General features: G+C 41.8%; 2 protein-coding genes across 3 annotated transcripts in view; one reads left to right on the top strand and one right to left on the bottom strand.

The window, feature by feature from the left end:
• The first annotated feature begins 499 nt into the window (after positions 1 to 499).
• paqr3a (progestin and adipoQ receptor family member IIIa) lies at positions 500 to 6,536 on the top strand. Its single transcript, XM_028414231.1, has 8 exons — positions 500 to 647; positions 1,093 to 1,324; positions 1,407 to 1,569; positions 1,750 to 1,905; positions 4,017 to 4,214; positions 4,391 to 4,481; positions 4,600 to 4,766; positions 4,993 to 6,536. The coding sequence occupies exons 1-7, from the start codon at positions 587 to 589 to the stop codon at positions 4,740 to 4,742; spliced, it is 1,044 nt and encodes a 347-aa protein (XP_028270032.1). The 5' UTR covers positions 500 to 586; the 3' UTR covers positions 4,743 to 4,766; positions 4,993 to 6,536.
• A 7,337-nt stretch (positions 6,537 to 13,873) lies between these two features.
• Positions 13,874 to 25,308, bottom strand: part of bmp2k (BMP2 inducible kinase) — a 30,594-nt gene continuing 19,159 nt past the window's right edge. The window contains exons 8-16 of one of the 2 annotated variants that reach the window (XM_028413187.1): positions 24,994 to 25,097; positions 24,829 to 24,908; positions 24,571 to 24,719; positions 24,272 to 24,456; positions 23,377 to 23,517; positions 22,061 to 22,290; positions 21,798 to 21,964; positions 21,545 to 21,673; positions 13,874 to 17,063 (exon numbers count right to left, since the gene is read on the bottom strand). In XM_028413187.1, the coding sequence (XP_028268988.1) occupies positions 15,664 to 17,063; positions 21,545 to 21,673; positions 21,798 to 21,964; positions 22,061 to 22,290; positions 23,377 to 23,517; positions 24,272 to 24,456; positions 24,571 to 24,719; positions 24,829 to 24,908; positions 24,994 to 25,097 (2,585 nt within the window). In that variant the 3' untranslated portion in view covers positions 13,874 to 15,663. Of the gene's footprint in view, positions 17,064 to 21,544; positions 21,674 to 21,748; positions 21,965 to 22,060; positions 22,291 to 23,376; positions 23,518 to 24,271; positions 24,457 to 24,570; positions 24,720 to 24,828; positions 24,909 to 24,993; positions 25,098 to 25,308 lie in introns of those variants that run through there. The other variant, XM_028413188.1, reaches the window with a different exon arrangement.

The raw sequence follows: 25,308 nt of genomic DNA, 5'->3' as shown, positions 1-25,308 counted from the left end.
AAATAAGCGTATAAGTACAGTTGGTGCTAGCGGTGCTAGCTGCTCCTCTTCTTAACTATGTAGCTACCATATAAGCAGCTGCATAACCTGTACCGTGTTGCCTGCTACTGCCTAAAAGTACAACTGATGTCAGGTCAAGTTAGACATATTACATAAAGGTTAAATAATAAAAACAAAGATACACAACCTGACCTCTAGAGGGCAGCGCATGTGTGTGTGTGATACAAAGTGGTTTAAAATGTACTTGCTGCAATTATTTTAAATTTGTAAAAAGCCAACAAATGACTACACATATCCATTTTATAAACAGGATATACAAATAAAATAAATTATATTTATAATTTTTATAAATCATTTTATTTCATAGCATGTCATGTGGCAATGTAGTATAAATTATAAATTCGAAAATTCGAAATTATACATTAAATTATAATTCGATTTTTCTTCAGGCACTTCCTGGACACGTTTGAGAAGGGGGGGGGGGGTCCTTTACTGATGACGTAACTGGTGACTTGGAAGATGTTGTAGCAGAAACTTGGAAAACAGTTTGTTGTGTTTTTAAATTAACCTTTACACATGTTTACAGATGCGTAGTACATATTATAAACCGCAGAATGGCACGAATTGTACGTATACTAAATTAAAAGGTGAGTGTGGCGTTATTTTTTTATTTTATTTGTCTCCAAACAAAGCTAGCTAGCTAGCTAGCCAAAAAAGAGAGACGGGAAGCTGTAAGCTAGCGCTCGTCAGCCGGACCGCTGTGAAAATTCTGTTATTTTAATAACTTCCTGGTTAATGCCTGTATTAACAACTATACACGAGTTAGCAGGTGATGGTTTATAGTTCGTGGAGTTCTTGGGGTAAAATCGGCCTGTAAAAAACATACGAAAATAGCACGTTCGTAGCGACAAAATGACATCTTTATAATCCCTAATACAGGACTCGCCACTGTTGAAGTGTAACATTAACCTCATAGTTACGTTTATTTACATGATCAACAAGTAAACATTCAGATGATAGCTTATTACTGGTCAGTTTAATTTGGCATGTTATATAAGATACAGTCCTAATAGGATCTGATGTGACTTTCAGCTTCGGGTCAGACCAGAGCAGACCCCGCTGGCTCAGCCATGCCCCAGAAGCTCCAGAAGAATGCTCAGACTGCACACTACATCGAGCTGGGGAGTTATCAGTACTGGCCTGTACTGGTGCCCAGAGGTATCCGACTGTACACCTACGAGCAGATCCCAGTGTTTCTGAGGGAGAACCCCTACATCACGGATGGATACAGAGCCTACCTGCCCTCCAGGCTGTGTATCAAAAGGTGAGCTGTAGACCACATGGGGTCAGTTGTTTTTGTACGTTTTTCTAAGCACTGATTCTGACGTTTGTAAATCTCCGTGCAGCCTCTTCATTCTGTCCAATGAGACGGTGAATATCTGGAGCCATCTGCTGGGCTTCCTGCTCTTCTTCTGTCTCGGCGTGTACAACATGGCCTCAGTGCTGCCGGCCGTCGGCGCCTCCAGAGAGGATTATGTCATCTACTCCATTGGACTCTTCTGCTTTCAGGTTCGCAGCAGATTCTTCCTGGTTGTCTCTTATTGATCACCTCACACCACAGTTAATGAGCATTAAAAAAATATGTCCTTTTAAAAAGGATATGCAATATTTGTAGTGAGATGACCTGCATGTATTAGACATGATCATGGTCTGACTTTTCTGTAATACCTGTGTGTTTTGCATCATCAGCTCTGCATGCTGTGCTCCGTGGGTTACCACCTGTTCTGCTGCCATCGCTCAGAGAAGACCAGCCGCCGCTGGATGGCGCTGGATTATGCCGGTGTTTCCATCGGCATCCTGGGCTGTTACGTCCCTGGAGTCTTCTACACCTTCTACTGCAATAATGTGAGTGCCTCTCTAGTTTTCTGTTGTTGACTGGGATGTTACACCTTGTATTTTCTTGTACTTCTGTGCTTCTTGTGGAGTCTGCTTCAGCGTAGGGCTGGGTGATATAGCCAATATACTCAATGTATCGCATAAAACTACAGGTTTTTTCTTACAGAGAGATAAAACCAGCGCACCTTGTTATGTAGGCTACATCACACGCTGCCGTGCGTGCAACGGCATGGCGAAGAGCTTTTATTCTTACTGTGTATCTTAACTGATAAAACTGAAGTAGCTAACGAGCTCGTGCAACTTCATTAACGTTGAAGGACATTATAACAACACAGTGCACAGTTTATTAACATGGCCCAAAATGTTTATAGATGTTGTGTTAACGGTAAGAGCTCTCACTCCGTGGATCATTCACACTACTATAGCGCACACGAACACGCAGTGATGCGAGCCAATTCAGATTAATTGATTAAATTTATCACCCAGCATATATTAATGCAGTATGAACAATAATGTTAACTTAGACACATTATATGCATCTGACTTTTAATTCAAGGCTAAGGCAAAATAGTGAGGTATGTATTGTGACGTGGCCTAAAAATATCGGGATATTAGTAAAATATCGCCCGGCCCTACTTCAGTGTATTACGTCCTGTTTCCACATATTTTCACTGCTGAGTTCTTCTGTGAGCTGCTGTGACTGCATGCACCAGTACAAACACCAAAATGACACTTTTCCTGCCTCTGCTTGTGCACCATTCTGTCAGGTTCCTGCTAGCATCTGCTAGCGTCTGCTGCAGTGGTTGTTAGTCTCTCTGAGCTCCAGAATCCAGTTTGAATTTAGGCTTTTCAGTCTGATGCTCATTACAGTGTAAATATGTAGAGCATCACTTTAACATGTAGCTGCAGTCCTCCCTGGAGTCAGTTCAGCACCACATCCTCAGTAATTGAATAAAGCTGAAGTGGGGCCCACAGTCTGGCTCTGCTGATTGACTCATTGTTCCTGGTGAATAAGCAACACGACACCTTCGCCGCTTGGAAAACAGCCGCCGATGACACAAGCCAGTTTCAGTTCCTTGTTCCAGCCGCCCACCACCAGGTTTTTTTCTGTCCTGGTGGCTTCACTCTTTTTTTTTTTTTTAATTCCTAAGTGCTTGGCTGTGCTCCTTACTGTTCGCTTTCCCCCGCATATTGGAAGCACCGGGTTATTTTGCCCCCAGAACGCAGCTGAAATCTGCTCCAGCTCAAACCAGATGGCTGTGTTCACAGAGCGGTCCGTCACTCCTGTTCCCCACCATATGACGTTCGCAAGTCCAGGAGCCGTCTCAGCAAAGGCCCCCCCACCACCACCACCCCAGCACCCGCACCCCCACCCCAGTCCTTGCCAAGACTGGGGCTCTGCTTCTGGGTGGCTCCACTCCTGCAGCAAGCCAAGTCCCCAAAGAAAAACAGATTTTTATATTTAGCCAGTCAGAAACTCTCATCTCGTCAGAGTGTTTTAGAGATGCAGATTTGGAGGAGAGAACACAGAGTCTGTTCGGAGAAGAGCTTAAGAAATTTGGCTGAAGTAAAGCGGGGCCTTGTTCCTGGTGCAAATTTATTCACTGTGAAATTCAGCAGGACTCGTCACACAAGGACGTGTGACTGGATGGAGGCCTACATCCACACAAATGGACAGAAGGGACCGAGACAAAGCTGTCCAGACTTTACACACTTATAGAAGTTTAAATACCAACTACAGGCTGAGGACAGGTTAGCTTCATAACTACAACTGAAGCTCTCTGTGTGAGAGACTCCTGTGACTCCTCTCAGGATGAAGCCAGATATTAAACACAGACTCTTTAAGGTGTTTATCTTAAATCTTATTTCTAAATAACTGAACAGTGTCCAGGTTTCCAAGTTTTTGAAACTGTTGTGTTATCAGCAACCAAAAAATGATGACACTGAAACACAAACCGTCCTCTACCCACTGCAGCCTGGCTATGTGCTCATTTCTTTGTCTCAGCTTGATGTCCATGTGGTCTGAACAAACAGTTCTACCTGCTAACTGACAATGATCCACTATGAGCAGAGTGTTTGTTTGTAGTCATGGCCTGACATTGACCTACCTCTCCCTGCAGTACTGGCGGCAGGTGTACCTGGTGACGGTCCTGGCCATGATACTGGCCGTCTTCTTCGCTCAGATCCACCCTCATTACCTCAGCAAGCCGTGGAAGCAGCTGCGCTCGCTCATTTTCTGCTCGGTGGCCGGGTACGGCCTCATCCCCACCGTCCACTGGATCTGCATCACGGGGGGCTTCTCTTCTGAGCTCGTCCAGGTGAGCGCACTCAGTGCTGCCACGGTAACACTAAATCTGTCATAATATTTGTGCCGTTGTACATGTATGTGTCTTTAATAACTCATGAGGCCAGATACGAGTTGTTTAAGCTGCTGCTGATATTTTGCTAACTTGCTCCGAGTTCTTTGTAACATGTTAATGTTTCTTCCCTTCAGGCTTTTGTTCCTCGAGTCCTGGGGATGTACTTCATCGCAGCTTTAGCTCTCATTTTCTATGTTTCAAAAGTTCCTGAACGTTACTTCCCAGGTGAGCCTCCTGTCCGTTTGAACAAACACAGCTCTTAGTTTTAACAAAAACTTCCCAGAGACATGGTGACACTTTCTGCTGTCAGCTCGTCTCAGACTTGTCTCTGTTGTCGCCGCAGGTCAGCTGAACTACCTGGGCTCCAGCCACCAGGTGTGGCACCTGCTGCTGGTGCTCATGTTCTACTGGTGGCACCAGTCTTCAGGCTTCATCATGGCGTACAGACACAGCCAGCCCTGCCCCAACCCTGCCCAACATGCCTAGAACACTGCCCAGCCTGCTGGGACGGTACGTATTTGTACTGGTGCTTTTATTTCTCCTTTGGTGTTTGCTCTGAAAGAAGAGCAGCAAATCTTTTGTTTTTTGAGTAGCTCAAAGGCCAGAGAGCTTTGTTTGGGTCGTCCTACGATTCTTTTATGAAGCAGAAAGAGAAAAAATGGTGGAATTTAAAATTATCTCTACATTTTTTCAGGTTGTAGAATAATTCCCCTTGTTGTCTGTCCCTCACCTGCAGTGCGCTCCAGCCCAGTGGAGACACTGTGGACAGCCCCTCTGTGGACGCACTCTCACCTGTCTGTGTCTCCAGTCCTCCCCTGTGCATCTCTGTGATGAAGGCTCAAACCAACGCCAGAGTCCGTGCAGGATGTGAGTTGACCCATGTCCACTGAATGTGATTTATCATCCTCAGCAAAACACTAAACCTGCAGCAAGACTCCTTTAAAGCATCAGCATCAGGACTTGTGTCTGTACAAACAGAAATCCAGCTCGTAGCATTTCTTCATGTAAGTGCCTGTAAATGGATCAATGTAGCTCCTGTTAAATCAGGATTTTTTTCTTCTTCCCCTTTAAATTTGGACATGTTTCAAGTTTAAAATGTAAACCACATCTTTAAAAATCTTACATCAGAAATCAAATGAAATATCCATAAAAAGGAAAACGAGCTGTAAATCATTTCTTATTTTTTTTAAAATGTTAAAACAAGTAAAAACTGTTAGACAGAAAAACCAAAGACTGATTTTTTTTTGGACTACTGAGTCTGATAAATTCATTTATCCCAGTAGTCCGTCGGACAGAGGAGATGTCAGTACCACCCAAGGTGGCAAAGATTGCTTATACTTTTGAAAAGACACAGGTCTGTAGGCAACATTTGCAGTCACAGCTAAATGAGCTGTCAGCTGTTAAAGTTACCCCTGAGGAAAAAAATGCATTTTTGACAATGGTGCATGTCTTGGTATTGGCCCTTGTTAAGGACATATTTCAATAAATTATAGTGTTATGTTTATTATAATTTCTCCATAACTCTGTGGTATTTTTTCATGAAGCTCACTGTGGTGATAGAGGAGACCAGTGAGTTTCATGAAAAAAATAGAGCAGAATTATGGAGAGATGGAAGGTTGAATTGGTATTAATATTGAAATGTTTAAGAAATGTTGCATTTTTAAAAAAAAAAATCACAATTAAAAACTACATAAAAGCTGCAGCAGATATTTCACTGGATTATTGTTACAGAAGGCCTCCTCTATCATAGCAGTGAGTTTCATGAAACAATACTGCAGAATTATGGAGAATTGGAAGGTTGAATTGGTACTAAAATCTGAAGTTTTGAAAGATTTTGCATTTTTAAAAAAAAATCACAATAAAAAGTCCATAAAAGCTGCAGCAGATATTTCACTGGATTATTGTTAAAGAAGGTCTAATTTACCGCCACAGTGAATTTTATGAAAATATACCACAGAATTATGGAGAAATGGAAGGTTGAATTGGTACTAAAATCTGAATTTTCGAAAAATGTTGTATTTTTAAAAAAAATCCAAATAAAAACTCCATAAAAGCTGCAGCAGATATTTCACTAGGTTATTGTTACTAGAGGTCTCCTCTATCACCACAGTGAGTATAAAATACTACAGAATTATGGAGAAATGGAAGGTTGAATTGGTACTAGAATCTGAATTTTCGAAAAATTTTGCATTTTTAAAAAATCTAAATAAAAACTCCATAAAAGCTGCAGCAGATATTTCACTGGATTATTATTACTAAAGGTCTCCTCTATCACAGCAGTGAGTTTCATGAAACAATACCGCAGAATTATGGAGAAATGGAAGGTTGAATCGGTACTAAAATCTGAATTTTTGAAAAATTTTGCATTTTTAAAAAATCCAAATAAAAACTCCATAAAAGCTGCAGCAGATATTTCACTAGGTTATTGTTACTAGAGGTCTCCTCTATCACCACAGTGAGTTTCATGAAAAAATTCTACAGAATTATGGAGAAATGGAAGGTTGAATTGGTACTAGAATCAGAATTTTCGAAAAATTTTGCATTTTTAAAAAATCAAAATAAAAACTGCAGCAGATATTTCACTAGATTATTGTAACTAAAGGTCTCCTCTATCACCACAGTGAGTTTCATGAAAAAATACTACAGAATTATGGAGAAATGGAAGGTTAAATCGGTACTAAAATCTGAATTTTTCAAAAATGTTGTATTTTTAAAAAAAATCCAAATAAAAACTCCATAAAAGCTGCAGCAGATATTTCACTAGGTTATTGTTACTAGAGGTCTCCTCTATCACCACAGTGAGTATAAAATACTACAGAATTATGGAGAAATGGAAGGTTGAATTGGTACTAGAATCAGAATTTTCGAAAAATTTTGCATTTTTAAAAAATCAAAATAAAAACTGCAGCAGATATTTCACTAGATTATTGTAACTAAAGGTCTCCTCTATCACCACAGTGAGTTTCATGAAAAAATACTACAGAATTATGGAGAAATTGGAAGGTTAAATCGGTACTAAAATCTGAATTTTTGAAAAACTTTGCATTTTTAAAAAAATCATAGTAAAACCTCCATAAAAGCTGCAGCAGATATTTCACTGGAATATTGTTAAAGAAGGTCTCATCTATCGCCACAGTGAGTTTTATGAAAATATACTGCAGAATTATGGAGAAATGGAAGGTTGAATTGGTACTAAAATCTGAATTTTCGAAAAATTTTGCATTTTTAAAAAATCTTAATAAAAACTCCATAAAAGCTGCAGCAGATATTTCACTGGATTATTGTTACTAAAGGTCTCCTCTATCACAGCAGTGAGTTTCATGAAACAATACTGCAGAATTATGGAGAAATGGAAGGTTGAATTGGTACTAAAATCTGAATTTTCGAAAAATGTTGTATTTTTAAAAAAAATCCAAATAAAAACTCCATAAAAGCTGCAGCAGATATTTCACTAGGTTATTGTTACTAGAGGTCTCCTCTATCACCACAGTGAGTATAAAATACTACAGAATTATGGAGAAATGGAAGGTTGAATTGGTACTAGAATCTGAATTTTCGAAAAATTTTGCATTTTTAAAAAATCTAAATAAAAACTCCATAAAAGCTGCAGCAGATATTTCACTGGATTATTATTACTAAAGGTCTCCTCTATCACAGCAGTGAGTTTCATGAAACAATACCGCAGAATTATGGAGAAATGGAAGGTTGAATCGGTACTAAAATCTGAATTTTTGAAAAATTTTGCATTTTTAAAAAATCCAAATAAAAACTCCATAAAAGCTGCAGCAGATATTTCACTAGGTTATTGTTACTAGAGGTCTCCTCTATCACCACAGTGAGTTTCATGAAAAAATTCTACAGAATTATGGAGAAATGGAAGGTTGAATTGGTACTAGAATCAGAATTTTCGAAAAATTTTGCATTTTTAAAAAATCAAAATAAAAACTGCAGCAGATATTTCACTAGATTATTGTAACTAAAGGTCTCCTCTATCACCACAGTGAGTTTCATGAAAAAATACTACAGAATTATGGAGAAATGGAAGGTTAAATCGGTACTAAAATCTGAATTTTTGAAAAATGTTGTATTTTTAAAAAAAATCCAAATAAAAACTCCATAAAAGCTGCAGCAGATATTTCACTAGGTTATTGTTACTAGAGGTCTCCTCTATCACCACAGTGAGTATAAAATACTACAGAATTATGGAGAAATGGAAGGTTGAATTGGTACTAGAATCAGAATTTTCGAAAAATTTTGCATTTTTAAAAAATCAAAATAAAAACTGCAGCAGATATTTCACTAGATTATTGTAACTAAAGGTCTCCTCTATCACCACAGTGAGTTTCATGAAAAAATACTACAGAATTATGGAGAAATTGGAAGGTTAAATCGGTACTAAAATCTGAATTTTTGAAAAACTTTGCATTTTTAAAAAAATCATAGTAAAACCTCCATAAAAGCTGCAGCAGATATTTCACTGGAATATTGTTAAAGAAGGTCTCATCTATCGCCACAGTGAGTTTTATGAAAATATACTGCAGAATTATGGAGAAATGGAAGGTTGAATTGGTACTAAAATCTGAATTTTCGAAAAATTTTGCATTTTTAAAAAATCTTAATAAAAACTCCATAAAAGCTGCAGCAGATATTTCACTGGATTATTGTTACTAAAGGTCTCCTCTATCACAGCAGTGAGTTTCATGAAACAATACCGCAGAATTATGGAGAAATGGAAGGTTGAATTGGTACTAAAATCTGAATTTTTGAAAAATTTTGCATTTTTAAAAAATCATAGTAAAAACTACATAAAAGCTGCAGCAGATATTTCACTGGATTGTTGTTAAAGAAGGTCTCATCTATCGCCACAGTGAGTTTTATGAAAGTATACCACAGAATTATGGAGAAATGGAAGGTTGAATTGGTACTAAAATCTGAATTTTCGAAAAATTTTGCATTTTTAAAAAATCTAAATAAAAACTCCATAAAAGCTGCAGCAGATATTTCACTAGGTTATTGTTACTAAAGGTCTCCTCTATCACCACAGTGAGTTTCATGAAAAAATACTACAGAATTATGGAGAAATGGAAGGTTAAATCGGTACTAAAATCTGAATTTTTGAAAAACTTTGCATTTTTAAAAAAATCATAGTAAAACCTCCATAAAAGTTGCAGCAGATATTTCACTGGAATATTGTTAAAGAAGGTCTCATCTATCGCCACAGTGAGTTTTATGAAAATATACTGCAGAATTATGGAGAAATGGAAGGTTGGTACTAAAATCTGAATTTTCGAAAAATTTTGCATTTTTAAAAAATCTAAATAAAAACTCCATAAAAGCTGCAGCAGATATTTCACTGGATTATTGTTACTAAAGGTCTCCTCTATCACAGCAGTGAGTTTCATGAAACAATACCGCAGAATTATGGAGAAATGGAAGGTTGAATTGGTACTAAAATCTGAATTTTTGAAAAATTTTGCATTTTTAAAAAATCATAGTAAAAACTACATAAAAGCTGCAGCAGATATTTCACTGGATTGTTGTTAAAGAAGGTCTCATCTATCGCCACAGTGAGTTTTATGAAAGTATACCACAGAATTATGGAGAAATGGAAGGTTGAATTGGTACTAAAATCTGAATTTTCGAAAAATTTTGCATTTTTAAAAAATCTAAATAAAAACTCCATAAAAGCTGCAGCAGATATTTCACTGGATTATTGTTACTAGAGGTCTCCTCTATCACCACAGTGAGTATAAAATACTACAGAATTATGGAGAAATGGAAGGTTGAATTGGTACTAGAATCAGAATTTTCGAAAAATTTTGCATTTTTAAAAAATCAAAATAAAAACTGCAGCAGATATTTCACTAGATTATTGTAACTAAAGGTCTCCTCTATCACCACAGTGAGTTTCATGAAAAAATACTACAGAATTATGGAGAAATTGGAAGGTTAAATCGGTACTAAAATCTGAATTTTTGAAAAACTTTGCATTTTTAAAAAAATCATAGTAAAACCTCCATAAAAGCTGCAGCAGATATTTCACTGGAATATTGTTAAAGAAGGTCTCATCTATCGCCACAGTGAGTTTTATGAAAATATACTGCAGAATTATGGAGAAATGGAAGGTTGAATTGGTACTAAAATCTGAATTTTCGAAAAATTTTGCATTTTTAAAAAATCTTAATAAAAACTCCATAAAAGCTGCAGCAGATATTTCACTGGATTATTGTTACTAAAGGTCTCCTCTATCACAGCAGTGAGTTTCATGAAACAATACCGCAGAATTATGGAGAAATGGAAGGTTGAATTGGTACTAAAATCTGAATTTTTGAAAAATTTTGCATTTTTAAAAAATCATAGTAAAAACTACATAAAAGCTGCAGCAGATATTTCACTGGATTGTTGTTAAAGAAGGTCTCATCTATCGCCACAGTGAGTTTTATGAAAGTATACCACAGAATTATGGAGAAATGGAAGGTTGAATTGGTACTAAAATCTGAATTTTCGAAAAATTTTGCATTTTTAAAAAATCTAAATAAAAACTCCATAAAAGCTGCAGCAGATATTTCACTAGGTTATTGTTACTAGAGGTCTCCTCTATCACCACAGTGAGTTTCATGAAAAAATTCTACAGAATTATGGAGAAATGGAAGGTTGAATTGGTACTAGAATCAGAATTTTCGAAAAACTTTGCATTTTTAAAAAATCAAAATAAAAACTGCAGCAGATATTTCACTAGATTATTGTTACTAGAGGTCTCCTCTATCACAGCAGTGAGTTTCATGAAAAAATACCGCAGAATTATGGAGAAATGGAAGGTTGAATCGGTACCAAAATCTTAATTTTCAACAAATTTTGCATTTTTAAAAAAATCATAGTAAAAACTACATAAAAGCTGCAGCAGATATTTCACTGGATTATTGTTACTAAAGGTATCCTCTATCACAGCAGTGAGTTTCATGAAACAATACCGCAGAATTATGGAGAAATGGAAGGTTGAATTGGTACTAAAATCTGAATTTTCGAAAGATTTTGCATTTTTAAAAAATCAAAATCAAAAAGCAGATATTTCACTAGATTGTTACTAAAGGTCTCCTCTGAATCCTCAGATTTGAATACTACAGAATTATGGAGAAATGGAAGGTTGAATTGGTACTAGAATCAGAATTTTCGAAAAATTCAAAATAAAAACTCCATAAAAGCTTCAGTATTAAAATCTGAATTTTCGAAAAATTTTGCATTTTAAAAAAAAATCACAATAAAAAGTCCATAAAAGCCGCAGCAGATATTTCACTGGATTATTGTTACTAAAGGTCTCCTCTATCACCACAGTGAGTTTCATGAAACAATACTGCAGAATTATGGAGAAATGGAAGGTTGAATTGGTACTAGAATCAGAATTTTCGAAAAGCTTTGCATTTTTAAAAAATCTAAATAAAAACTCCATAAAGCCTGCAGCAGATATTTCACTGGATTATTGTTACTAAAGATCTCCTCTATCACAGCAGTGAGTTTCATGAAACAATACCGCAGAATTATGGAGAAATGGAAGGTTGAATTGGTACTAAAATCTGAATTTTCGAAAGTTTTTGCAGTTTTAAAAAATCAAAATCAAAAAGCAGATATTTCACTAGATTGTTACTAAAGGTCTCCTCTGAATCCTCAGATTTGAATACTACAGAATTATGGAGAAATGGAAGGTTGAATTGGTACTAGAATCAGAATTTTCGAAAAATTCAAAATAAAAACTCCATAAAAGCTTCAGTATTAAAATCTGAATTTTCGAAAAATTTTGCATTTAAAAAAAAAAAATCACAATAAAAAGTCCATAAAAGCGCAGCAGATATTTCACTGGATTATTGTTACTGAAGGTCTCCTCTATCACAGCAGTGAGTTTAGTGAAAAAAATACCGCAGAATTATGGAGAAATGGAAGGTTGAATCGGTACCAAAATCTGAATTTTCAACAAATTTGCATTTAAAAAAAAATCACAATATAAAGTCCATAAAAGCCGCAGCAGATATTTCACTGGATTATTGTTACAGAAGGCCTCCCCTATCACCACAGTGAGTTTAGTGAAAAAAATACCGCAGAATTATGGAGAAATGGAAGGTTGAATTGGTACTAAAATCTGAATTTTTGAAAAATCATAATTAAAAAGTCCATAAAAGCTGCAGCAGATACTTTACTGGATTATTGTTACAGAAGTCCCCCTCTATCACCACAGTGAGTGTTATGAAAAAATACAGCAGAATTATGGAGAAATGGAAGGTTGAATTGGTACTAAAATCTGAATTTTTAAAAAAAATCACAATATAAAGTACATAAAAGATGCCGCAGATATTTCACTGGATTATTGTTACAGAAGGACTCCTCTATCACCACAGTGAGTTTCATGAAAAAATACCACAGAATTATGGAGAAATTATACTAAACATAACACTATAAATGATTGAAATATGTCCTTAACAAGAGCCAAGACATGCACCAGTGTCAAAAATGCATTTTTTCATCAGGGGTAACTAACAGCTGACAGCAATCATTTAGCTGTGACGTCAATGGGGTTATCATACCACCTGTTGCCTACAGACTGTGTCTTTTCAAAAAGTATAAGCAACCTTTGCCACCTTGGGTGGTACTGACATTCAAACTGTCATTTGACAGGAATCAGTGTTCACTACTGGAAAATGTGTTTTTTGACCTCTCAGATAAAACTGATGGTTGTTTTTTATGTCTCACCTCCTCCATTGGACAGACATGAGATCTTATTTTGGAGAAAAAGTATCTGGTAACCATGACGATCTAGGTGGTTTGCGACACCTTTATCGTCCCTGTGGTGGTACAAATCATGTGACATCCATCATTATGGACTCACAACAAGCTGCTACTGCTTCATAGAGAAAATTTGACTAATACTAAAAACAAAGTGTCAGGCAGTCATGGCCAGTACCTGCCAGTAGTCCTTACAGGATGCTGATTGGCTGGCAGCCTGGAGCGATTGATTAAACAAACACAACAGTTCCAAAATAAGATCTCGTGGTCCATCAGACGGTGTGACCTCAGCCTTCCACTACAGGTATTAAGGGTGTTATTTAGCTGCTCTGCCTCTAGGGGCTGCTAGTGAGGCTTCTCCTTTAGACTTATCAGACATGTTGAAAAGTTGCTAAGAGTATCTCAGACAGTGCAGCCATCTTTTGAGGAGAAGAACTGGGGATGAAGGAGCGTCTGTCTGACGTTTCATGTGTAGCTTTTTGTTTTATTTTGCATTGGTAGAAAAACAAACGAACAGAATTATCATCTGTCAGTTTGGGTTTTTGGCATCATTTTAAGATTCAGGCACTGATTTAAAGTTTTTAGAATTAAGTCAGATTCTGTTATCTGTTACTACTAATGTTTGAAGTCAGAGCTACAGCAGACCTTTTGTTGTCCAGCTTATTTAGGGTGATGTGCAATGTCAACTCCTTTATACTATTTTAATGGTTTCATTCCAAACAGCATCAGACTCATGTTAAAAAGCTGCATTAACAGACATGCAGACAATCTTAAATCCACGTCTGCTGACAGACAGCAGTCGTTGTACTTTGGAATGAAAGCCGCTCGTGTTCTGTCGTTATTTAATGTTTTCTGTTTAAATTATTCTTCACAGACCTGCTCTCTGTAACAGTTTGAACGATGTAGTCTTTGGTCTGAGACTTGTTTTGTAGCAGCAGACATTTTGTATCTTTTCATACCTGAGCAAACAAAATAAAATTAACCATGTGCTCTTTAAACTGCTTCTAACTTGACAGACTGCGCTGAGATGAAAGGGGTTTTTATTGCATCAAACAGCAGTATAGTAATGATAAATACAACAAGATTTACCCTGATGGAAAAAAAAAAAACAAAGATGGAAAGTCGTATGAAATTGTTCCACTTGTGGAAACGCAGCGAGCTGCTGGTTTAATGCAAACAAATGTGCCGACGGTCGTGTAGCTGAACGCAGTGCTTTAAGGCCGCTGATGATGCGCACAGAGAGGCGTGCGTGGTTTAAGGAAGAGTTCAGCACGGAAAAGTGAGGAGAGGTGACCTGAACATCACACCGCAGACATTTCCCTTCAGAAGTGCGGCAGCATCAAATCCCATAAAAACACCAAAACCAGCCAGTCCCCTTCAAACGCTGCATCTGCTCTTTTAGCTTAGCATAAAGACTATTTCACACTAAACTGTTTACTTCTTTAAAACCTTGTTGTTACCATGAGGTTACCAAGGAAACCGAAGGGACACCTGAAAGCTCAGAACAGCAGTGAGGTCTGGATGAATGGGCCGCAGTTAAACAAAGCAAAGTGAGCCATCCTCCTGTCCTAATGCTAAGCTAACTGTAGCATGGATGCAGTTTCAAAGTGAAGAACCATTCAGCCAAATGTTCAACGAGCTGTTGAAGTTTCCATGCGGCAGTGAGTGAGCATGTTGGTGAGGGGATTTTTTGCCAACTTTTTAAAAACAAAATTAGCATAAAAAGGCACTTTTTTTTATATAAAACTGAAAAATGTGGAACGCGTCGTCACAACTAAAGCAGCTGGAAGCCTCACGGAAAGGACCAACAAACCCAGCACATCCTGGGTTTTCACACATTTCTGACTCCATACCTGCAGAAAGCTGAACGCTAACAGCTGCCGAGTTTTGGTGCTTTTATAGGATCAATGCAGGATTTAAATAACGCTGCCAGCTTCATCTTTACAACATGCAGGAATCCACATGTGTCTGACAAATAAAAACTGGTGTCGAATCAGAGAGTTCACACAAATGCTACTTTGATCTTCTTATTTCTAACAGAACGTGTTGAGCTAAATAAAGAGGAGGAACAGTGCTTACACAGAAGTTTGCTGCTATGAATAAAAAACAGTTGCGAGTCTAAATTTAACCCCTGACCCAATCACATGTTTTTAAGGAAGTCCGATAAAGTTCAGTCCTTAAATGCAACACAATCCACACACCTCACGATTGGCTGCATATAAAACTACTGTGAACATTATGAAGAGGAAAAAGTCTCATAAAGATCGAACAAAGTGGTGAAGAGAGAGAGAGACTCCCAAATCAATTCCCAACGGCGCCGGCGCAGGCAGGTGGCGCCGCGGTTTCCGAGGTACTGTGAGGCAAGGCAGAGCCGAGCTCAGGTAAGGCTTTGTGGTGCTAAACGAAACATATCAGTCCATCAAAAGGCAAAAGGAGCTGTGATCACAGTTTGACTTCTGAGTGGGTCTCCTGATGCAGCATAACGGGCGACGTGGAGACAGCGCTCTCCAAAGGGTTAATCAAACTCAAAAAAAGAAGAGGTTGTTAGCACACTGTTAGCATGTGGTTCCATGGTTAAAAATGATCCCAAACCAAGAAGCTAACTGACAGGCAGCGTGGGAAGACGCAGGAAGAGTCACTGCTTGGAGGGAAAAGGCGCAGCTCCGAAAGGGTCCAGGTCCACCGGCTGTGAGGGCGTCTGCTGCTGCTGAGGTCCACTGTGGACCATTTCTGTGAAGGGCACTGCCCCAAAATCATCCATGATTCTGCCCTCTCCCAGGGTGCCGTGCAGAGACCCAGTCCAGGACCTGCCATTGGCTGTGCCCATATCGCTCTTACTGTCGCCCAGGCCCTGGTACTGGCTGTGCCGGCTGCCGTCCTGAGGGTGGAAGGGTTTGGCTCCGAATGGATCTAAAAGTGCATCGTCCCCCGGCAGAGGAGCTCCTTTGTCCTTCCCCTCGGCCATGGTTATGTCCACGCTGATGTTCTCTTTAGAGTCAGACGTGCTGAGGAACTCGTTGCTGCTCTGAGAGTCCCTGCGCCCGACCTTCTTGTGTCTGCGGACTCGTTCGGGTGTGCGGTACGTTGGCTTGTTGGTCTTGCGCCCTCCGGTGGGGGTGCCGTGGTGCCGTTTGCCGTTGCTGCCTCCGGCCGTGGCCTCCTGCTTGGTCTTCCTGTGGCGTGACGACAGCTTCTGGAGGCTGCGCTGCTTCAGCCTCTGCTGTTGAGGACTCGGCGACTCCTCGAAGGACGGCCGGAAGATGTCCTCTGCGCTTCTCGAGGTGGTGGGAGGCAGCACGGTGGGGCCCGGCTGGAAGGGAGAGAACCCGAACACGTCGATGCCCTCGGGCGAAATGGGCGGCGTTTGGCCCATGGGGACGTCACTGCCACTCTTGCCTGACTTTGACAGGTTCCGGCTGAATGGGGCTTTGGTAAAAACATCGAAGTCGTCCGTGGCTTGCTGCTCGTGGCTGGCTTGCCTAAAAGGCGCTTTGGCAAAGATATCGGTGCTCTCTGGAGGCCCGGCAGGGGAGGCTCCTCCGAGGAAGGGGACAGCACCGAAAACATCCACAGGCTCTGCAGCTCTCGCTCTGTTGGGCGACTCAGGGGGGGTGATGAGGGTGGTGCGGGTCCCAGGACTCCTGGTGGCAGCAGAAGCTCCTTTGCCGCCTTTCTTCAAACGACTCTTCGTCCTGCTGGGGTCGTAGTCCGAATCAGAGCTGTGCTTGTCCTCGTCCTCCTCATCCTCAGAGTCCATCAGCAGCGGCCTCTGTCCTATGTTCTCCGGCTCGGTGTCTTCGCCGTGCTCACTGTTCAGGGCTTCATCTTCCTCTGGCTCTTCGTCCTCGCTGCTTTTAGGTGAAGGAGGATCGGACTCGAAGTCGCTGTCCGACTCGTCGCCCGGCCTGCTGTGGTTCTTTCTTCCCGGTTTGTGCTCCTTAGCCTCCGCCGCCGCCGCTGGCTGCAGATCCTCCGCGGGGGTGGAGACGGCGGCAGGGACAGCGGCCTCCTCCTCAGGATTTATCCCAGCGACACCTGCAGAGAGAACACACCAATAAACATGAATCATCCTCGTAAGAATCTCTCAGCTCTGGATCTGGATCTGTCGGTCCACATATGGACCAGTCTGTCTCAGATAAAATGCTCCGGAAGCTGCTCTGACTTCCTAACTGTGACCTGATGAGAAAAACGGGCTTTAAGAAATAAGACTTTCACAAAATTACTTTTAAATCAAAATCCCTCTTTAAGCTCCAAGTCCCGTCAGACGTTTAAAGAAATCAGGCTTAGTTCTGCTTTTCTATAAATTCTTGCATGTGTTTGGCATTTGATGAAAAAAATTGTGCCTTCTGTAAATTTATTTCCAAGAGATTTGCATAATGGCAACTTAGAAATTAGCCTAATTAGCGAGTGGATAGCCTCCAATTGTATTGAAAATAAATGGTGCTATACACAATGAGCCAATTTATTGTTCCCTATTAAAAGGAAGCTTTCCATCATCAGACAGCAGAGAGAGGACCTCCTGCTGTGAACATGAAAATGGAAACTTCACGCATCCAAACTGGCAGGACGCGGCGGCGGATTAGCCAAAAGCTTTGGTTGTTGATAACTGAAACACAGCAGCGTTAAAATACAACAAAATACATGAAAGCAGGAAGCACGAGCTGCTCGACCGGCCGCAGATTACAGCTTTAATCTCGCTCACCTCTCACTAAACAAGAGAAACATCAAGAGACTGTTCTCTTATCAGAGGATGGAATCTGTCCCCCCTGTGGAACAAGCGCATGAGACGAGAGCTGGACCAGAAGTGACAGAACATGACATTTAAACGGTCTCATCCAGAGGAAACACTCCCACTGAGGGTCACAGTAACTCAATGTTGTCCTAATGAATAAACTGTACCACTGAAAAACAGCATTAAACAAACGGGACGTGTCGTTTTACTCTGCATGAGGAGCGATTGATAAGTTTATGTCTTACAGAGATTACATTTTATTTACTTATTTACCACCTTTTACTTTTATCTACAGTGTCTCCAGGTGCTTTACAGAGACCCAGAGCCTGCAGACAGCAGCAGGAAAAACTTTAACAGGAAGAAAGCTGGAGAGGTGAGTTCTAGCTTCACACAGAGCAGGTCTGAGGTCATTAATCAACCTGTTCACAGCATGGTAGCGAGTTACCAGGCAGCCACGAGCAGCCTCTCACCTCCTCCATCATCAAGCCGCAGACTTTTCAATCACACCTCAGACAGAATAAATAAAGACTCCGCACAAGCAGCTGCTGTGTAGACGGGGCTATGGTATAAGTGAGTCTGACCGGTCTCACCCCCAAACTCAAAGATTCTGAATGTTCCTGTGTCAAAGAGTTTTAAAGAAACATCCAGTTTAAATCAAAGGAAGAACAGCATCACCGTGGAGACGCAGCACTGCAGGAGAAACAGGAGTATTTGATATGAAATGTCCCTTTAACAACACACACGTTAACCTTCAGATAATCTGCAAACAAAGACCTCAGAGAAGCGCTGCAGGGAGAGAGAGAGAGAGAGAGAGAGAGAGAGACAGCCATGTCAGCATCAGCAACATCTTGTCTGTGGTGGTGGAGAGACTCTAAACTTCAAACAGCTATTTAAAAAAAAAAAGGAACCAAAGGGAAAAATTTTTGATTTTGAATGTTTTTTATTTATCAGTAACATTCTATAAAGAAATACATTCACACACTCACAGTATGATACAGGACCTTTTACACAGTCTGCTGCAGAAACAGGACATGTATGAACAACTGGAGAGGGTGAGTTCGTTCTGGTACCAGGAGCTCAAACTGCACAGATGTGACCATAAGAGTAGTAAATAAAAAAGGTTTTAGTGCTCTGACTGGAGGTCTGTGAACCTCTGCAGGAAGTAAATCGGACAGAAATACAGTTACAGAGAGAAAAAAACACAGAAAACCTGCAAATGTAAACAACATGTGGAACATCTCCGCTCACCCACAGATCGCAGGACAGGAAATCTGCTGCACTTTAAGAAATCAAATCAAATAAAGTGCAATTAATGGCTCTGGTTGTCCCTTTCACTTTTCTTGTTTGGCTGTTTTTTGAAACTATCCATCCACCAAAACACACGAACAAGATGTTTCTGAGACGTATGGCTGTCGGACTGAATGAGGAACGGAAAGAAACACGAAAACAAACTGAAATGAAGCTTCTTCCCCCGCAGAGGCCCGAGAGAAGCAGGCGGGGACAGACGGAAGCAACGTGACACGGCTCCGCACTTACCTTCAGCTAAACACAGCACCGAGTGCACACACACACACACACACACAGACACACACTCACACACCTCTCAGCACAGCCGCTAACATTTACACTACACAAGGTGCCATCAGCCAGCGTTAAAACTAAAAGGACTCGCAGCAGGTGGAGGCTGATCTGCTGCCACTCAGGTCCGTCCAATAACAAAACGTTAGTCAGCTGGTCAGAAAAATACAAAATAAGTCAGTAAACAAAAAATCTGCCTATAAAAGGAAAAACGAAAAAAATCTGTGTCCTGAATTAAAAACAATTCCAGTTAAAAACAGATAGATGGCGGCGCGACGATTAAAGGAGGCTCAACGTTACAATAAAATACATGTGATCTGACAGTTTGGTTTCTTGTCAAGCTGCTCAGTGCAGCCACACACACACACACACACACACACACACACACACACACACACACACTCTTTTTGCATTCAGTTCAACATTCATAGATAAAAAAAAGCAAACAGCAGAACCGTGCTCGAGCCGTTCTGCCTCAGCTGAACATGAGGACACAGAAAATAACATCTGATCGAAGGCTGAATGGTTAAATGTTGGCAGCCATGTTTGCATCAAAATAAAAAAAAAAAAAAAAAAATGAAGACCTACATGAAGCAGCCGACGGCACAAACAGGAAGCTAAAAGGCCGATCGAGAGTTTGCTGCAGACTCCGTCATTCCAGCCTGCTGCAGGGCTCGGAGCTGAAACTGTCCCTTCAACACGTTTGGTTTCTTTTTTTTGGTTTCTCTGAGCCAATTTGAACTCAAATAGAATTTCCTATTTTCATAAGGAACATGTAAAGACAATCAATAAAATATACACACTTACATTCAAGTGCTTATAAGTCCATATTGCATCGTTATCCTGGTTCTACTCTACACTGTATCCACTGAAGCCTGCGAGCTCAAAGACACCAGAGATGAATTCACTGTAAAAAAAAAAACAAAAACAAATCCGCTCCGGCTCTCCTCTACAAAACAAACGTTTTTAGCATTGATACCGTTTATCATTAAGTTTCATCTATGACGTACAAACAGCATTTCTACACGGCCTATAAAAACAGCAACCAGTTCACATTGAAGGAGCAGGAAGAGCACAGAGGCACAGAAGCTTATTGCTGCCACCGATGTCATGACGGACGTAGAAATACTGCACCTATATTCACATTGTTATAGCACAGTAAAGGATCTGTGTCTGGGGGGGGGGGGCATGCAGCCTGACGGGTTAGTGAAGCCAAATGTAATATATGATAAATCAGAGAGCGGCCTCCACGGTAAAGTGCTCAGTCCACACAAGATCGTCCGAGAGGAGAAATCTTTGTTTACATCAAGATGCCACCACAGGCTCTGTTTATGCAAATGGCCACCAGGTGGAGCTGTTAGGGCTGAGCGCCGTGTTGGGCTCACTGAGGGGACTGTGGTAAATAAAATGTACATTTTTCCTCATAATTAAACAGCTTTGTGGTCAGGATGCTTATCAAATGTTTCCCTTGTGATTTTGTTTTGCTTCTCTTATTCAGACCACCAGGTGAGGAGGAGGAGGAGGAGGACGGACATGTCTTCTTCTTCTTCTGCCTGATTTAAACAGAAGGAACTTGCAGCAAACGGGTCTGCAGCTCCTCAATCAACAACTTCATGACGTCTACTTTTTAGTCTTAAAGCTGCGAGTTTAATTTAACGTCCCTCGGCCCTCTGTGTGCCCCGCTCTGCACGCCGACAGCTCCTCATGGTCGTATTGCTTCTAGCACTGATGTGACTACAGTGATTTAATGCAGCTATGTTCGTACTGGACACTGAGACCTCCGAGTTTTTGCACTGAATAATGCAGTTAGTGAGACTTTGGCCTGCACAGTGAACTGATGTCTGGGAACAGAACCTGGCAGAGGACTCGGCGCCGTCATTAAGTGTAGAGCGGGTCGCTTGTACCGGGAGACGTCCTGCTGACTTGCATAAAGGTTTGTTACAGCGGACACTTAACTAATTTAACCAGAGAAGAGCCAGAGCGGCGCCTCCCTGTCTTATGTTTGTGGAACCAAACCAAACTCTGACTGTTCATTGGTTATTAAAGGCCCCCGTGGGGTCACAGGAGCTCCTGACTGGAGGTCAGGTGGGAACAGAAGACCTGGACAGGAGGGGAAGGAGAGGGTAAAGAAGGGGGGAGGAGGAGGGGGGTGCGGGTGGCTCCACAGTGTTGGGGTCCTCATGGTAGAGACTCCTCTAAGACTTGCCTGCGTTGGCCACAAACGGGACTGAGCCGAACAGATCCTCTGGGGGGAGGGGCTTGGCGGCAGAGGCGGCGGCGGCGGCTGGCGGCAGGCGCTCCGTTTCCACGCTCACTGTTCTCTCCACCGGCTTTTCTGTTTGTCACAGAGGCGAAGACAATAAGATCATCTGCAGCGGGGACACATGCTACATGCTACAGACAGACCTACATGATCAGGAAGTCAAATTATGACATGAAGGACAGAAAGGGGCACTTGCTTGCTCTGAGCATGTCGAACTCCCGGTCGATCAGCTCCTCCTCGGTCAGCTTAGAGAAGTTGTCCTCTCCGAACGGGTTCCAGCCGGACATGTCAGGAGGGTTACTGACTGCACTGCTGCAGCTCTGAGAGGGTGGAGTCATCCCATCTGTGGCGAGCAGAGGGTTCCTACCGCAGAGAGAGGAGATGTGTGCATAGTAACAGACCTGCACAGAGGACACAACACAGTTCCACCTGTCCCATGGCACATCAGAGGGACGGTACCTGGGGTTAGTGTATGAGGAATCCACAGGTGACGGTCCCCCTATCTGGCCGCCTCCAGCAACTCCAGCAGTGGGTGTGGTGGCATTATATGAACCGAGAGGGATCTGGAACTCAAGAGGGGAAGACATGTAGGGGAGAGGCTGCTGAGCGGGATGATGCTGCGGCTGCGGATGTTGATGATGCTGCTGCTGCTGCTGCTGCTGGACAAAAGCCTGTTGGTACTGGTGCAGCTGTTAGGGAAGGAAGAGAGGGAGAAGAGGGGGGAAGGGAATGAGGGACGGACCATTTGATTTCATGGCGCAAAATGATGATGAAATGTTGTTAGAAACCAGTTCTGGATTTGGAAAGCTGGGGACACGGTGGAGGGGAGGGATGCAGGAGTGAAAGTCAAAGAGCACATAGAACAATCGAGCTGAACAGAGCACCTCATACAAACAGTTGGACAAATATAAGACGCTTCAGATGATGCATCACGGCTGCTGCTGCTGGAACCTTCCTCGCCGAGCTAACGTCTCCTAACCACCAGTGTTTATAAAGTGCTTTTGTTCACACTGCTGTTGTGCTTTTAAAGCAACCGATGAAGCTGATCTGGTGTCATTTAAACATATTACAGATTTTCATCACAATAAGGAGCAGGTCTAAGATCGCGGTGTACGCGCTGCTTTTAGACGTTCAGCAGGTATCTGGGGATTCGGATCAGTCGTTCCGAGGGGGGGGGGTCCTCGCTTCCCCCCCTGCCTGTGAACCGCTTCATATGTCAGAACGCAGCGCAGAGGAAACTGCTCGGCTTCACCCTCTGTTCGATCCCCTCGTGGCTTCGCTCGGACCAGATTGCCTCTGAAATAAAACAGATGGTGCGCGTTTGGTGGGAAACGGACTAAAAATTGCGCCGCCCTTGCAGTGCACATTTGGAGGACCTGTGTTTGTGTGTTTGATTTAGTGGCTGAGTAAATACTAGTTTTCAGAATATTTGGACAGATTCAGTAGGAAGTTTGAGCGTCTGCTTCCAATGCTGCTTGGCACAGACGTGAGGAGTTTGGAGTGAGGAGGACTGGCTGCCAGTGTTTGGAACTGAGAGAGCAAATTTAGGCCATTCTGACATTAAAGGAAATATCCCACTCGGTGTTATTTCACGCTGCGTCTCCATGTGTTTCGCTGTCATTTGCTCAAACTATTTACTGCAGTTTGGGATAAAATCTTCTGTTCTCAGATTCTGTCATCATTTTGGATCGGAGCAGTCTTGAGTAGTTGAATGGGCTCGGGGAAGGAAACTCAGTTTGACGGACGCTTCGGCTGAGACCTTTGACTGAACTCACCATGGCTGCATACTGAGCCTGAGCCTGAGCCTGGGCCTGAGCAACGTGCTGCTGGTACATCGGCTGCATCATCAGCTGCTGCTGCTGGAGCAGGGCCTGCTGCTGCTGGAGCTGGAGGGACTGCTGCACAGCCTGTTGGTACTGAGGAGATGATGTATCATGATTATTGATTGATTGCTTATGAACAGTAGCCTTCTGTGCACTGGCTGACATAAGCCTTGTCCCATATATACATAGTACCTTCATCTGTTAAATGAAACCATCAAAAAGTGCCGTGATGTTAGAAGCTTAGTAAAACCCATGACCTGTTTTTACATGGACAAAAGTCTCATTTTCATACGACTACACTACACATCAGACTACACTAGGAGCAAACTGAGCTCTGACAACATGCCAAAGATTCAACCCCAGAACAAACTGCAGATCATCGAGAGCCTGAAGAGCAAGTCTGCTGCTGAGGTGGCAGAAATCTTTATGTATCTAAGCAGCAAGTGAATAGGATACGAAAAAGATTTGAAGAAACTGGTCATGTTCATGACAAGCCCAGGTCAGGAAGACCCTGTAAGACGACTGCTCCAGATCGCCGCTTGTTCCAAGCCCAAAAAAAATAGGAGAATTACTGCTAGGAAGCCGGCATGACAGATGAGACAACAAAAAAGGCGTGTTGTATTTGCCACGGCCCACAGCTTGCATAGAGGCTGGACCGTGGAAAAGTGGCAGAAGTTTGAATTTTCTGATGAATCATCAATTGAACTGCATCCCAATCGCCGCAAATATGTGCAGAAGATAGTCTGGTGGAGGGAAAATTATGGTTTCCACACACCAAACCACAAGAGAATGCACATTTGGGACAAGACCTGTGTCAGCCAGTGTATGTGTGACTTCTGTGATGTACCTGGAGGTATTGGAGCTGCTGTGCGTTTGCATGTTGCTGCTGCACTGCTTGTTGTTGTTGTTGTTGGTGGTGGTGATGTAGCTGCTGCAGACGCAGGTCACCAGGCTGCAGCTGCTGTAGGACGCGGTGCTGCTGACTGCTGGGCTGGGGCTGCACTGATGGCTGTCCCGAGCCCGGAGTGGGAGCTGAGCAGACAGGTGGACGGAAGGATTTTGTTACTTCACTCATCACTGATCTTTGCAGAAATAAAAGCACAGAACATGTTTCACATGTCACGGTCATGCTGCTGTCTGACTAACCTTTCTGCCCATTGCTGACAGGTGCTGAAGGCACGGTCATCTTCACAGGGGTGACAGTGTTAGCGAGAGGCAGGACGTTACTGTTGGCCGCTTTAGGCCTCTGCCTGGGAGCTATCGAAGTTTCTGTTGGACCTACAGAGTCTGTTATCCTGGAAAGAAGGCAGGATTCACTTTAACAACCCCTACATCACCCCGGATGTTCTCTTTCTTCGATGGTAGAAATGATTTAAATCTTTTATTCATCTGTAAAAGCAGTACCTTGCTTTCGTCATGCTTTTCTTTGCGGCAACCTCGCTGGCTGTCAGAGGCTCGGGCAGCGACGTGGGGATGGGAGAGTTCTACAAATAGAAGTTAATCAAGTTTAACATCTTTACACACTGACTGTACACATATTTAATTGTTTCTTTTTTTCCAGAGACTTACAAAGAGATTTGGCACTGAACATTCTTTTCCAGCTAATTTGAAGGCAAAGTAGGACACTTGGTAAATGTCTGGTCTCTTCTCCTGGTCTGGTTCGAGCATGTATCCTGGAAAAGAACGAGAGGTCAGTTTATCTTACAGCACAGGCTGATTTACTGTGGTTAAAGTGCATTTTCTTCTTCTGGCCACAAGGTGGAGCTGTTGGTCAAATGTTTAACAAAGGAAGGTCGACTGCAGGAAACATTTGGGGAAGTGGAATAACCTGAAAGCAAACAAGGCCCTCATGACTGGCACTGCTCAACTGGTTCAAACAGGCTC

This window comes from Parambassis ranga, chromosome 9, assembly GCF_900634625.1.
Source record: "Parambassis ranga chromosome 9, fParRan2.1, whole genome shotgun sequence".
Taxonomy (NCBI): domain Eukaryota; kingdom Metazoa; phylum Chordata; class Actinopteri; family Ambassidae; genus Parambassis; species Parambassis ranga.
The sequence above is the reverse complement of the archived record's forward strand: the minus strand, read 5'-3'. Positions and strand labels throughout refer to the sequence as shown.